General features: G+C 40.3%; 1 protein-coding gene and 1 long non-coding RNA gene across 12 annotated transcripts in view; both read right to left on the bottom strand.

Annotated features, from left to right (window-relative positions):
• HMGCS1 (3-hydroxy-3-methylglutaryl-CoA synthase 1) overlaps positions 1-15066 on the bottom strand; it is a 32066-nt gene that overhangs the window by 5238 nt on the left and 11762 nt on the right. For 6 of the 11 annotated variants that reach the window (XM_020783613.3, XM_078384456.1, XM_020783615.3 and 3 more), the window contains exons 2-9: positions 10002-10459; positions 7753-7878; positions 7095-7259; positions 5922-6090; positions 4368-4538; positions 2989-3095; positions 1180-1305; positions 303-466 (exon numbers count right to left, since the gene is read on the bottom strand). In XM_020783613.3, the coding sequence (XP_020639272.3) occupies positions 303-466; positions 1180-1305; positions 2989-3095; positions 4368-4538; positions 5922-6090; positions 7095-7259; positions 7753-7878; positions 10002-10449 (1476 nt within the window). In that variant the 5' untranslated portion in view covers positions 10450-10459. Of the gene's footprint in view, positions 1-302; positions 467-1179; positions 1306-2988; positions 3096-4367; positions 4539-5921; positions 6091-7094; positions 7260-7752; positions 7879-10001; positions 10460-12792; positions 12844-14058; positions 14233-14907; positions 15043-15066 lie in introns of those variants that run through there. The other 5 variants (XM_078384450.1, XM_078384451.1, XM_078384452.1 and 2 more) reach the window with 4 other exon arrangements.
• LOC144586358 (uncharacterized) lies at positions 10603-10809 on the bottom strand. The gene is made up of 2 exons (XR_013541140.1): positions 10720-10809; positions 10603-10687 (listed from the first exon to the last, which is right to left on the bottom strand). It is a non-coding gene; the product is annotated as an uncharacterized LOC144586358 (long non-coding RNA).

Here is a 15066-nt window from a genome sequence, read left to right as displayed (position 1 = left end):
GAAGCAATATGACAGCTTTAAAAAAAAAAACAGATCAACAGGAAGCAAAGCTGGAGAAGATGTTGGTATTGGTAAATAACTCAAAAGCTCATCCCAAGAGATGCAAAACCTACAAGTGTGCAGATTTCAGTCTGTGGATTGCAATATCTGGAAATGTTTGAAAATTCTAGGAATTGCTGTCTGAAAATCTTAAAGAATGCACTCTGACATCATGTTTTAAATCACATTTTAAAAATAGGTCCTATTACATGCACACCTGCCCTCAGATGTTAAGAAAGGGAGTAAGATCTCTTTACGCTTACCTCATGCGCAAGACCCAGATGAACAACTTCCACCCCTGCTTCCAATGGCCCATCACCCAACACAGGACGACGTGCATATGTCCTTCTGTGCTTCTCATCCACTCGCACCAAATACCATGTTCCTTCAGAGAGATCATCCACTGAGCATTTTGGAATATAGTTGGCTATAAAAAGAGAAAATCAGAGATCTATATAATATAGACAGCTGACTGCCAGTGTTAGCAAACTTCCCTACAAATAGGATTATTTTTTAAAGATTCTAGCTCCTTTTATCTTCTGCCAGTGTAAATGTCAATAGATGAAAAGCCATCTTTCCTCTTTCTGCGCTTCAAGGCTATATGAGAAGGCTCACTATCCCCCATCCTCAGCCATCCCAATAATGGAGACACCTCCCTTCTGAGTTAACCCACTGAGCTGGTGTTAATGCACTCATGTGCCCTATTCCATTGCTCACATAATGTACAATGCTCAGGTTCAACATCATTTGGCTGAAATGCTGGTCGAGTGGAACACACAAGCTGGGTCTTGAAATCATAGGGACATCCTTATTTGCTATCAAATGAGATTTTATCCAAATTATTTTTTTTAAGCGGGATAGCATCTGAAAGTACACTCCTTGTTTTTAAAAAGGGACAATGTCTACTTTATCATTTCATATTTGCTTAATAGAGATCATCTCTGAACTTATAACAGACATCAAGAAAGATAATATATTGCAATTCCACTTATAGTCAAATTTAAGAGGAGACTTACCATGGGTTGACTTAGTCATGATTAGGCTTCACTCATTTCAATAGGTCTGATCTAAATTAAGTCTGGATCCAACCAATATAAATGCCCCATCATCACTAAAACTGCCACTCCACCACCCACTTACCTAAGTGATGAGTCTCTTGCCTAATCATCATGTTTTCTGCAAACAGCTCTGGTGAGATACATTTCCTTGAATCAAGCCGTGCTTTTAGATCAGATAGACTTGCTGTTATTTTATCCAGGGAAGAGCCTAAAGTACAAAGCAGTGACTTTTTGGTGGTTTTTTTAAAGCCATGCTTCACGTTTTGCACAAACAATAATGAGGCAAATGGACATAAAAAACAGAATTATGGAAAACAGCCATTTCCTAATTTCCTATGATACTGTGGGGGATTGAGAGAGATATCCCAGTGAGTTGAGTACCTGGCTGAGGAGTTAAGAGAGTTTTGTTTCCCCACTGTGCCACCTGGGACAAGAGCCAGCCTCTACGGTCTTTGGCAAGCTGCACAGTGCCAGGATACCCCCACAGAAGAATAGTACTGTATTCCACTTCAGAGTATTCTCTTCCTAGAAATCCCTGAAAAAGGGTTGCCATAAGTCAGAATTTACTTGATGGCACGTGATCGTTATTGCTCAATTCTTCAAAAAAACTCTGGTTTATGAATGTAGGATATTGTGCTTCTGTACCCTCAATTCAAAAAAACAGGAAATGGCCCAAGATTGCTGCACTATACTGTGCCAGCATTGCCATTAGGAAAAAGGATGCCAAGCTTTACACAGCACAGAGCAACCTAAATGTTGACAACACCAATAGCAGCAGTCAAGATGGGCTACAGGATACCCCCTTCTATTCACTACCGTTCAAAAAGTGACATCACAAAGGAAAATCTTAGATGACTCCTTTTTTCATCCGTTAACCAAACCCAAAGCAATTGTCAGGGGTGTTTTTCAATAAGTGTGAATGACTGCCAAGTCTTGTAACACCTTTAAGACTAATTATTTTTATAAGCTTTTGTGTCTAAGCATTCATCTTCAAATGAATGGAACTTGGACACAAGAAAGCTTATAAAAATAGAACTAGTTACTTTTAAAGATGCCACAAAACTTCTGGTTTCTCTTGTGCTACAACAGACTACCATACCTACTAGTTAGACCATGCATTCAAGAGGCTCAAACACACGAGTGCCACATATCGCTGTCTTGGCAGCTACACAAAGTAGGTATTTCTTAGAAAATGAAAACTAAGACTGCAAGAATCCCAAATTCTGTGGTGGTTTTCCTATGATCCAACAGAATCCTCAGGTATGCAGAGTCATGTAGCAAGCGCGCCGAAGCCTCTATTATCTCAGACCTCCAGGAGGTGCTCACTCTTCTTCCTTAGTTGCTGCCACCAGGTATTGTGGTTTCAATACCAATTATTCAATGACACATGTGTTACTTTGAAAGTTAAACTTGTTTATTTGATCAGTAATATGTAATAGGTAAATCACAAGTTGCTAATCAATCTCTCTCACTCACTGAACTCACTGACTCACAGAACCCTACTCTCACTGACTTCCTGGCTCCCTGACTCACATACTCCATACACCCCCCTTTATATCCCAGCCCCTCCCTCTTTAGAACCACCTTCCGTTCACTCATTGGCTCCTTTTCCACTGCTCAGCTGTGACGGACAGGTGAGGGCAGGGCTGAACACTACAAGTCATTCATCCATGACTGCTGTATCTTCACATGTACACATTCCCAACAGGAACTGAATATTTTCCATATTGCACATCAATGATTCCATGGTAGAAATCCTGTTTGTGTAAATTGCACAGCATAAGGTTGATGACACCATCAGCCATAAAGTTAAGAACTTACACGAACAGGATTTCAGTCCGCATCTATCAGAAACAGCAATGTATGTTAACATGTCAGGGATTCTACTTACCAGGGGTTGCATCTTGGCTAACTTTTATGGAGTACAGAGTAGCAGCAAAACCTGAGCCATAAGAGAAGACCCCAATTCTTTGTCCTGCTAGTTGTTGAGGAGAGTACCTACATACCAGAGGACATAATATAAGTATGTTATATTTTATTATAAATCTAATAAAAAATATGAATGGAAAAAAATCACCCAGTGATCTACATGGCTGAGGGAGAATTGAGGCTCGTTCTCTGCAATTGTAATCTGTTATTAGTCCAAGCCTACATAAACATTCATATGTTGATGAACTGTCTTCTGGATAATGCACCCTAGTAGCCATAATTGTTTCTATTATCACCTCTGCATAAGGAGTCTATGCCTATACTGTTTGTGAAGTTTTACTCTATGATTTCACACCTTCACGTTCCAAATTGTGTTCTTTAATCCAATTGTGTAACAAATGAACACCAGTTGAATTAGCATATGATCACTCTCAGGCCTACCAAGAATTTTTAATTTTTCAAAGTACGACAATACTGAACGTGAAAGAACCATGTAATCTATCACATTTTCGCCCTTTGGGCCAATAAATGTGTATAGACGAGTCTGGGTCTACCTCTGTCCCATTACATACCCTGACCTCATGGCGCAGTGGTTAAACCGCTGTACTGCAGCCAAAACTGTGCTCACGACCTGGGGTTCAATCCCAGGTAGCCGGCTCAAAGTTGACTCAGCCTTCTATCCTTCTGTGGTTGGTAAAATGAGTACCCAGCTTGCTGGGGGGGGGGGGCAATGTGTAGCCTGCATAATTAACTTGTAAACCGCCCAGAGTGCTTGAAGCACTATGGGGTGGTAAACTGTATAAGCAGCACGCTTTGCTAACCTGAAAATAAGCCCTAGTATGATTTTTCAGGATGCTTGTAATATAAGCCCTACCCCAAAAATAAGCCCCAGTTAAGTGAAACCCTGCCCTCCACCATTGTGCAGCAACCAGAAGAAGATGACATGACTGTGTTTGAATAAATGTAGATTGTTGTACTGTACATGAAAAAAATAAAACATCCCCTGAAAATAAGCCCTAATGCATTTTTGGAGCAAAAATTAATATAAGACCCTGTCTTGTTTTTGGGAAATCACTGTACACCATATTTATATAGCATTTCATTTCAGAAAATGAGGACTGTCTGGGAATTCCACCTCTTTGACATGTCAAAACTAGTGCTGGTCCCCAAGTTTAAAGGCATTCACATTAAAGATGCTTGACTTACTAATAATTCACAGGAAGAATTCGAGATTGAGCTATGGTTCAAATATAATCTGGCCTTTATGGGATATCGTGCCCAAGCCTGTCAGATCATTAAAAAAAAAAACCCAAACCCATGATTTACTGCCATCATACTTACTGCGCTAAGAGAGAAGCAAGGCAGCCATAAACTGAAGGTGTATACATATTTCCATTCTGATTAGAAACAAGCAAGGAAGCCTTTGTCTTTTGATTGAAAAGTTCAGCACTGGCTTTCATAAAAGCTTTCTCCACATCTCGGTCAAAATAAGTGTCTTCTAATTTTATATCTCTGAAAATGAAAAATATTGAGTAGAAATGCAATACAGTAAGGCAACAAGGAACTTGCAGATTTAGAGCAACAGATACTGATCGTCTGTACTGTATGACATCTAAAAATTTCCCAAGTTTCCTTTAAGGTAGCTGGATTATGTGAGATCCCTTCATCCCCATCTTTTCAACGTAACTAAGAAATTACACTCAAATCACACAAAACCTGATTTATCAAAAAGTTTACATCCTGTATTCAGTCCTAATATTAACTTTAGATAACAGAGTGCCTAACCACATAGGCATTTGTACTGCTGTTTCATCCACTATGGGGACAGGCTGCTTCACTCCTTTTACCGGCAACTAAGTGGCATAAGTGCCTGCACATACCTGCACCTTTCTGGCTTCTTGCCTGTATTTTAGCTACAGGAAGGACTGCTTCATTTTGGTTCAAGTCCAGCATATGTAATTGATAGGATCAAACCAAAGTGGGCGACTGGCTGTTCCTTTGGAGAAGTTGTTTATTTGGAAACTTTGCTGGGTGGGCAGGGAAAGGGTTAAGTTTTACTGGCCTAAAACTGTTAATTCCCACTAAAGCAGACCCAATGAATCAATGGGAGTTTGTTGAGTCAACATGTATACAAATCCCACTGATTCAGTGAGCCTACTCTTGTTGGGACTAACAACGGAATTTAGCTCTTGCTCTTTAAAGTGATGCAGTGTTTTTTCTCTCTCTCTAGTTCTAAAATAGGGGCAGAAGTAGACACTGTAGATAATGCCTCATTAACATCTAAAACCACTATAGCGTTGGAGAGACATGATGTGCTATAAAATACTACATCTATAATCCTAAACTCAGGATGCTTTCAGCAAGGCTCCTAAACACTACCTATCAGAAGGTGATGCACACCTCCTTGGTTTTTTCCTGATTTGCTTTCTCCCCCACAACCAGGCAAGAAAAAAAAAAAAACACCAAAGCAGCATGAGGTAAACATGAGGTAATACAATGGTGTCTGGATCTCTGTAAAATTCTGCAAATGAAGAGAGAAAAACCTCATTTGGAAATATATTTGCTTACTATGCTATGAATGCCAATGGGAATTATTCTGATTAAAGATGTACAGGATAATGCTACAACACCTCTAACCCATAAGCATGACTTTGTTTCCTGTTCTGAATTTGTCTACTTCCTCCTTGCAGGAATTAATTAAAACTGAATAGACTAGTAAAATCCTCATTATAATACCAAGTGATAGTTCTGTTTCTCAGGCAACTTCTTATATGGATTCATTAGACCCTCCCCAACCTTGTGATGATTCTAGCTAAAATGCCCATAATAAACCATCTTTTTTCCATTTAAAGTCTTCTACAACATTTTTGCACAACATACTTATTGTAATTTTACCTAAACGCTTCCAGCCCACTGCAGATACCATTTTCTTCTATTAGCATCTGATCATTGAGAAAGTCATTCAGCAACAGGCGAGCTACAGATTTCTGCACAAGTTTGCAGTATGGAGAATGAAAGATCATGAAGCCAAAGTCATTCAAGGTGAAGTCTTTGTCAATTCCCTCTGGAAAAAGAAAGATATTAGTGATGTTCTGTTTATGTCTACAAAGCATAAGGCTGGTATCCTAATCACAAAAATGGAGTGTAAGGGTTCCATATCTCAAGTAAACCATGTTTGCCCTGTGGATCCTCCATCCTGTAGTCACACAAGCTGGATTTTCCATTATTTATTAGAAGAGACACTACATGCCAAGGCATTGGGCTATGCGCACGACACTTGGGACTACTTAAGTGAATGCAGAAGAGCTCATTCCAACGCACACATATTTCTGGACATACATACATATATATACAGTGGTGCCTCGCTTAGCGAGTGCACCGTATAGCGATGTTTCCGTATAGCGATCCCTTTTTCGGGATCGCTATACGGAAACATACCCGATCTTCGCAATGGGAAAAACCCGCATTGCGAAGATTGGGTATTGTGGTGGCCATTTTGGAGCCGCCGAACAGCTGTTCGGCGGCTCCAAAATGGCCGGCGGAAGCCCGGAAATGGCTGCCGGCAGCCGTTTTCACGCCCTGCCCTCGCTTAGCGAGGGCGCGAAAATGGCTGCCGGCAAAGGGAATCCTCGCTGAACGGGTAAGTAAGCAAGGTATTGGAACGCATTAAACTAAGTTTAATGCGTTTCAATACGTTTTCCCTACCCGTTTAGCGACGATTCCGCATAGCGAGGGTTAATCCGGAACGGATTAACCTCACTATGCGGGGCACCACTGTATATATGTGTGTGTGTGTGTGTATGTATGTATGTATGTACGTACATACGTACGTACATGTATATACACTGTTTTTTACTTTTTCAAATGGCACTAACTGTACGATAGCATTAGAAAGACAGAGTTTTTAAGTTAGACCTCTGTGTTTCAAAACTAATAAAGGAACACTGTGCTACCTTCAGCATCATTTGGCAATGTTGGATGCCAATAATTACTTTCAGATAGACAAGGATCCAAAAAGAAAAACTAAAAATACTCAGCTCTGAACTACTGTTTTCCAGCAAGACATACCTTTCTGCCACTGAGCACGAATCTTCTTGCGATAAACAGTGTAGCAGCGATCTAATGCACTGAGGTAGCACTGTATGGATAGTTTCCCATCAACCACAGGATACTCGGATACCATATCAGGTTTATAGAAGTCATAGGCATGCTGCATATGAGTCCCACGCAGTCCTAAAGACAAAAGACCAACTTGAGTGAAATGCTACACCAAAGTCCATTCATAAATTGCTATTCCCGTTTGCAGAATACAGGTCAATCCCTTGTGTGCAGGAGGTGGTGCAGTGGGGAAATTGGGCTTCAAATGTTAAGTATAGCTCAGGAAGGGGAAGACAAAAAACTAAACACCCAATAGCATTGAGTATATTTTGGGGAAGGTCCAGAGTGTTATGTTCTGATTCTAATGATATACCAGCCAACTCATGTGTACATATTACTGCTCACCCAACCTGCAGGAAAATGATTGAGTGCAAGATTCTAGTTATCATTCTGTCAATAGGAATTTACTTACAATTTTCTTGTTGACAGACTGGGAAAGGTAATCTACTGCTAGTTTACTTCTATGGTATCTCTATCAATTTATTGAGAAAATGAGGCAAATAGAATACTGCTGGAACTCGCTCTGAGCTGCCATTTACCGAGCCACCGGTATAGATAGGAAACTAACCTCTCTCAAAAATAAGAGGTGCATTTGGACCCACAAGCATTGCGACAGCACCAGCTCCTCCAGTTGGTCTAGCATTTCCAGTAGCATAGACAGCAATGTCTCCAGCAACAACAAGTGCATAACGCCCTGGAAAACAAAAAGCAGGAACTATGAAAAGACTACATAAAAACTAGCAGAAAATTTGAGTCCAGCAACTGCTAGCTACTTTGAGCTACAATGCTAAGCATAAGGGACTTGGAAGCAATACCACCGAGTTCGGCAGGGTTTACTTCAGATTTCAAGATGCACATTCACTGTCAGAATCTACAAATCAATCTTAATCTGCCACACACAATATTTACACACTTGGCACTTGAAAGTTTGCAAAGCACTTTGCATACTATTTTGTCTCTACAAACATCATATGGTTATAACTTTATAAGTAAGAAACAAAAGCAGGGCATTTCCAGATGTAGGAGTCACTGAGAAGTAGCAGGGAAGAAGATCCCAAAAGGAAAATAGTTTAGCCACCCATGGTGATTCCAGTAAACTGACTGTGCTGTAACCATCAATTTGAAAATCAACACCACTCCCACACAGCTGAAAGCTAATACTAATATAACACCTCCATAATAAAAATATTTGGGAAATTATAGCTTTTCTATGTATGATCAATGATCCTACTTACACAGAAGAGATTTTAACCTGAAGTTAACACTTGATTTGGCTGATAAAACTGATTTCTAAAAAAAAAAAATTGTGACAGTTTTTCTTTTTCCAACTACTATAGTTTGAAAGTTGTAAGTGAGTGAGATTTGCTGGTTTAATATAGAACAGTTATTAACATATTTATTGGGAATGAACTCTTTTGCATGATCTATTTAGATGCACTGTGGTATTCCTGCATAATTTTATACCACTGTCTGACAAAGTCAGACACTGTCTATCACAGAAGCTACGTAGTATAACAAACCTGTCAGTTGTTGCAGAGGTACCAGCTCTCTAACTTTTCACTCTTGCTGATTATGGTAATTTCTTTAACATGAGACATCCATACAGTGAACAAAGAACAAGAAAAGTGTGCTAGCAGGTCCCAATGAAATCAGTGGGATCTAAAGTCAGGATTGCATCCACATTCCGTAGCTTTTTCAATGTCCATTGTATGCATGAGAGTTTTTGCAAACAAAATCTATCCTAGTTTCTTCATGACACTCTTATGCTGGAATGTGGTTAATAACCTCAGAATTCCACGTTTCTGTATACCAGGAAGCAACTATATATTTCCTGTTTACTTCTTATGCCTCTAGTCTTTGAACTGGAAATACTACTTTCTTGTTATTTTAGAATAACATACCTTGTAAATTTTAAAATTCTAAAAATATCTTGTTATTTTAGAAGGAAAACAATCCACATAAAATTCAGTCTGGTGCCACCGTTAGCAACTGATTTTACACAGGATCCTTATTTTCAAACAAACTAGAGAAGCATTCCTCAGTCTGGTAGCCACCAGCTACATTAGACTATAGCTCCCAGAATTTAGATAGCTGCACAGATTATTCTGCCTTCTTTATTCCATTTGCAATCAGCTCAGCAAACAATTCACTTGCCTGATAACTGTTTCCCCCACCTTTTATGCACACTTGCCAACTGAAAACAGTGGGCTCTCTGCATCCACTTCAGAGAAATCATGAGATAAAACTGCCAAATTATTTGTTCCCAGAATAGAAATCTGGTGGTGGCAAATTGTGAAAAATGTAGTCAGCCATATGACCTCTCAAGAACTATTAAGGTGCATTTCAGAAGCCCCTTTGAATTGGGAGCTATAAAGATTGTCTGGGGGGGCAGACTGGACTACTGGGCCACCAGCTTGCCATTTCAAGGAAACATAGGACTACCCAGTTATTACTTATCCAGTTCTCAGCAACACACTTAGAGATGAGCACCCAGCTCCTGCCCTCTTCATCAGTCCTTTTCCTAGGTGTAGAGTGATGCATCTGAAGAGAAGAGTTGTGGCAGTTCCAAATGTGAGGAAGAACCCTGGTAAACTGAGATTTTTGTTCATTTGGACACCCTACACAAGACTCTTCAGACTCATTGTTCTCCACATTCATTAAGAAAGAAGGAACTAGTTACTCTCTCTAAGTGTACTGCTCAGAACCAAGTGAGTAACAACTGAACAGGGTTAATGCTGGAAGCAATTTACACTTCATCCTTATTCTCTGCTTTGCAAGTTGTCCAAGATATTATTAACTTGAAATAATTAAACTTACCATCCCAGGAACTGGATTCCACCCAATTTACAGCATTAAAGAGTGCTGCAGTGCCTCCATAGCAGGCATTGGTGGTGTCAATGCCTTCCACATCTGTGTTACCAGATTCTTCAAACAGCTGCATCAAAACAGTCTTTACAGATTTTGATTTGTCGATGATTGTCTCTGTTCCAACCTCCAGTCTCCCAATGCAATTGTAAGAGAGGCTGTTCCTCTCCATCAGCTTCTGGACTACGGTGAGGCAAAGTGAGTTGATATCTTCTCTATCAGAGCAGAAACCCATCTTGGCTTGTCCCAAGCCAATGGTGTATTTTCCTGCATCCACGCCATCAAACTTCTCTAACTCCGCCTGATCGACATACTGGGAAGGAAAATAGATCTCCACTGCAACTATTCCTACATCTTTTGGCCAACAGGCTTCAGCATTGACAGGAAGAGATCCAGGCATGGTGGTATAGCTGAAACATAGAAGGAGTTACCAGTTTTTACCCAAGTAGAACTAAGACAGCTGTGATCTTGTGCATGTTTACTTTGACCCAAGAAAAAAGTAGTAATATAACCAAAATTTCCTTTCTCTGTATATTACAACTGTTGCTCTGTGTTTGTTTTGTACCTAGATCTCAGGTTTTAGTTTTGTGTCTTAAATGCTGGATCTCAGAGCATTTTAGATAAAGATTTGCTGTTCACTGATAATGTAACCATTAGCGTGGCAATTAACATATTTGTCAGACTGTCTTACTTTGTCCTGAGCAAAAACAGGAGTCCTGTAGACAGAAAAAGGAAATCTCACAACTACAGTATAGACTGTAGTTCTGCCCGTACCACTGGAAAGCTACAGTCACATCTCCACTGACTGCCACATGAACAGAACTATGGTTGGGAACTAGTAAGTACAGCCTCCATTACACTTAGCAAGCAGCATCTTCTACAAACCTTTGTATCTTTGAGTCTTTCAAAGCTAAGAAGGACACTATCTCCCCACAATTACCTGTACTCAACTAGTACAGATCATTCTTAAATTTCATTACAAGTCTCCACATGCCTTCACTGGAAAAAACACTCTACATATAGACATAACTGTTCAGACCAAGATAATCTTGCACTTCAATCACTCTTCAGTGATGTTACTCAGGTATCTGGTCATCCAGATATGAACTACTGTACTGTATATTCTGCACAGCTTCATGACACATATATTCCACTGTATAGCAAGAGGCTGCTCCCTTGGGGTAGGATTTTGTAAAAAAAAATTCCTTTTAGTCAGTGCTCTACCAGTGCAATCCAGTCCTGTCTCATCCTGCCCTGCTCATAGTACTGAAGATTATTTTCTGGCTTCAGCATTACACAAGAAAGAGGCTAGGTTAATTTCCTTTTACCCTTTACTGGCAGTTTTGTCCAGGATGAAAAGGACACAACACTTTTCTGCTGGCAGAAATGGGAAAAATAAAAGATTCCCATGACAGTTAGTAGACCTACACTTTGTAGTGAGAAAAACAAAAACATGTACTGAATAAACAACTTTAATAAAGTACATAATCAAACAAGGAAGATCTCAAATAAAAATATGACTTCTATATCATGTATGAAGATTTATGGAGTACAATATGGAGCAGTGTACAATCTACCCTAAAACATACTAATTCTTGAAGGAAACCTCCACATTGATGTGGTAATTTTATTTACATAAACACCAAAATAAACTTTGACAAAGTTTTAAAAAATCTTGAAAGCTTATGCTCTGCCCATCAAGCCACAAGAACAGAATTACCAGTCTTATTCCTCCAAATATCTAAATAGAACCTCAAAGTTTACATGCAGTATACCCCAGCATATCTGTCGTGCAGGGTGGCGCAGAAATCATACTGCTGACAGCATTTTTAGCAAAAAGGTACTGGATTTCTATTTCACTAATCAGGGTTTGGCTTGCACTTTGGATAGCTCACTTAGCTGGAGTATCGAGAGTGTTGCCTCCTAGGAGAAAAACTAGCCCTGTATGACCTTGCACAAGGTACATAGTCCCCAAGCACCCTCAGAAGACGGCAATGCTACACCTAGAAAGCAGTGAGGAGGGTTACCTTAAGTCAGAATCAACTTGACAAAACACAAATTTTAAATTTGTTGTTATGCTAACAATGGGATTTGAGAGGCAAACTATAATTTGGTGACTGGTTTGGCTGATGACATAAAAAGAAGGCAGCTTTTACAAAACTGGAGGTGAGAAATTATTTTCAAGCCAAAGCTCCATTTGCGAAAAAGAAGCAATTGCGTTTTAATCGAACTCCACACAGACATGACTTAAGAAAAGTTAGCACTAAAAGAATGGAAGGAGTCCAGAAAAGAATGGAAGAAGTCCAGAAAGCAAGATTGGTAACACAGAAGAGTCATCATTGTCCATGATGTCTTAGAAAAACAAAATAGTACAGTATTCATCTGCCATTTGACTACACTATTAATTTTTCCAGATTCTTGCTTATGTCACTCAATGACAAAATTATGTGCGGATAACAAAGTATTTTGTACTGAATAGTAACAAGTTATGTTTGGGCATGACCGGTGTTTCAATTAGCCTCCAACAGTGATGAAAAGTGCCTGATAACAGAACAAAAGAAAACACTAAGCTCCTTTAACTATTAGGCATCTGAAACTTCTGTAATTGGTTAAGAATCTGCTCACAGTGATTTCTGCATTTGTAGCCGCCATAAATTAAGACTACCATCAGTTTAGGAATGTATTACTTCCTGAGGAACAACCACACACAGAAACAATCTCAGCCTTTAGTTCAGTTGCTCACCTGTGACCTGCAGTACTCCAAGACAGCCCTTTGCTCTTTGTGGAATAACCTCTGAAAAAATAACCAGGCAGCTCTGTTGCAAATGTTTCTAAAGCAGGAGAGACGCCATCCCAGAAGATTGGTGCTCCTCCCACATTTCTCAGTGTCTCTCAATTGGGTCAGAGAACAAAATGCCAACCTGCTTAATTTTACCAGACTTTTGCTGTCCTCGGTTCTATAGTTCTTTTACACAGTCTTTTTATGCAGCATGCCTAGAAACCACACACCAGAGGACCTGATACAGTAAATGGTTTGCCTTTGCCCTATTTAGTCCTGTCGGATCCACAGGTAATTGGCTAGCTAAAAAAAAAAAAACACCAGAATACAGTTTGAGACTTGTCTGAGACAAGAGATGATGTGGACAACTGCCAAGATTACAAAACAGATGATCACAGTATGCTTCTCAGGGCTGGAGGGTCATTTACATGAGCCTTACCTGAGTGTAACAACACTTTTAATTTCTTACTGGCTTTTTCAAGCAAAAACCATGTTCACGTTTGTCAGCTACTCATAAATACTAATTTTTTTCCTTCATGATAAACTTTGTATTGCAAATTTCTTCCCTCAAAATAGAATTAACAAATCCCTACAGCAGTCTTCCCCAAACTGGGTGCCCTGAACTTCAGATTCTATATTCTATCATCAATGATTATGTTAGCCAAGGCTCATGGGAACAGCAGACTATGCAAAATGATCAGCACAGTCCCAGGTTGGAGAAAACTGTTGTTGACCAATGGATTTTACTCTCTTAGGAATAGTGGTTGCAGTATGAAAGCCTGCACACAGTAAACTGAAGTGAAAGTAGTTGTTTACATGTATAGCACACACAGCTCACACTGACAAAAAAAAAATACCACTACTGTATTAAAAAAAACCAGGAAAAATATTTATGAGTCACACTAGTCAACTACCACCAATTATATTAAATCCCCTACACCAACCCTAGCTAGTGCTAAACATCAGCTACCTGTCCAAACAAGATTTGCATCCCAGTACCACAGCAGCCTTGACATGCTTTAGACCAGTGGTTCTTAACCTTGGATAACCCAGGTGTTCTTGGACTGCAATTCCCAGAAGCCTTCACCACCAGCTATGCTAGTTGGGCTTTTGGGATTTGCAGTCCAAGAACACCTGGGTTACCCAAGGTTAAGAACCACTGCTTTAGACCTTTCTAGTTCCAGCAGAAAAAAACATAAGTTTTATCACATTTGAAAGACTAAGTTATACCTGGCATAAACTTTCAAAGACTTCTGATGAAATGGGTTGCAACCAATGAAAGGTGATGTGAAAGAACACGTGCAAGCTTTTCAGGTGCTACAAGGATCTTAATTTTTGCTACCACAGAGAAAGCCAGCTCCTTGCCTTGGACATTCCTTCAATTCTTGTCAGAAAGCCCTAAAACTTGAGAATTATTGGCAACATAAATTATTTATATAATGGCACCACCGACTGTGGTTCCTAAGAGAATACAGATGCATTACCATCAGACAGCTGCTAAAGCCTTCTTCCAATAAAGATATGCCAGGCAAAAAATCCAAAGAAACCAAACAGAAAAAGAGAAATACATGTGGCACCTTAAAGACTAACAATTACATTTTAATGTGGCATGAGTGCTCACATTAGAATACCACAGTTAATTTTTAAGGTGCCACGTTTTTGTCTTTTCCCGTTTTGTTTCTTTGGAATTTGCCCGGGCACAGGCCAACAGGGCCAGCTCTTCTAAAAACTCCTCCTCCTCTTCAAGAGGCTCCACCAACGCTCTCGCACCTGGAAACTCACACGAGGGCTCGCTTGCCCGCCAACCTGGTGCTCCAGGAAGGGCAACAGCCAGCTTTTGGGAGGCGCTGCTCGAGGGCGGAGCGCGTGCTTGGCAACAGCAATTCCAGGCATTTTAAAAATCCCGGGGAACGGCTGCCCATCAGTGTAATAAGCCATACCCAGCCAGAAGACGCCGTCGGTCTCCCCCCCGGGGCGTTTTCCTCTGATCTTTAAAGGAGGAGAAAAGTGAAATGGGGAGTGAGGGGAGACCGATCACGAGCACTCTCGCCCCTCACGCCGCGACGCGATTCCCATTACCTCTCCCCGTTTGGTGCGTGTCTCAAGAAGACGCTCGTCCGGGTCTCTGGAAAACCAGGCTGTGCTGGGCGGCCGCCCCTTTACGGCGCAGCTCTGCTGGTTGCAGACTAACAGGGCTACCCGCCCCCCCTCATACGAGCACGTCTTAAAAGTGAAAGT

This window comes from Pogona vitticeps, chromosome 2, assembly GCF_051106095.1.
Source record: "Pogona vitticeps strain Pit_001003342236 chromosome 2, PviZW2.1, whole genome shotgun sequence".
Classification (NCBI taxonomy): domain Eukaryota; kingdom Metazoa; phylum Chordata; class Lepidosauria; order Squamata; family Agamidae; genus Pogona; species Pogona vitticeps.
The sequence above is the reverse complement of the archived record's forward strand: the minus strand, read 5'-3'. Positions and strand labels throughout refer to the sequence as shown.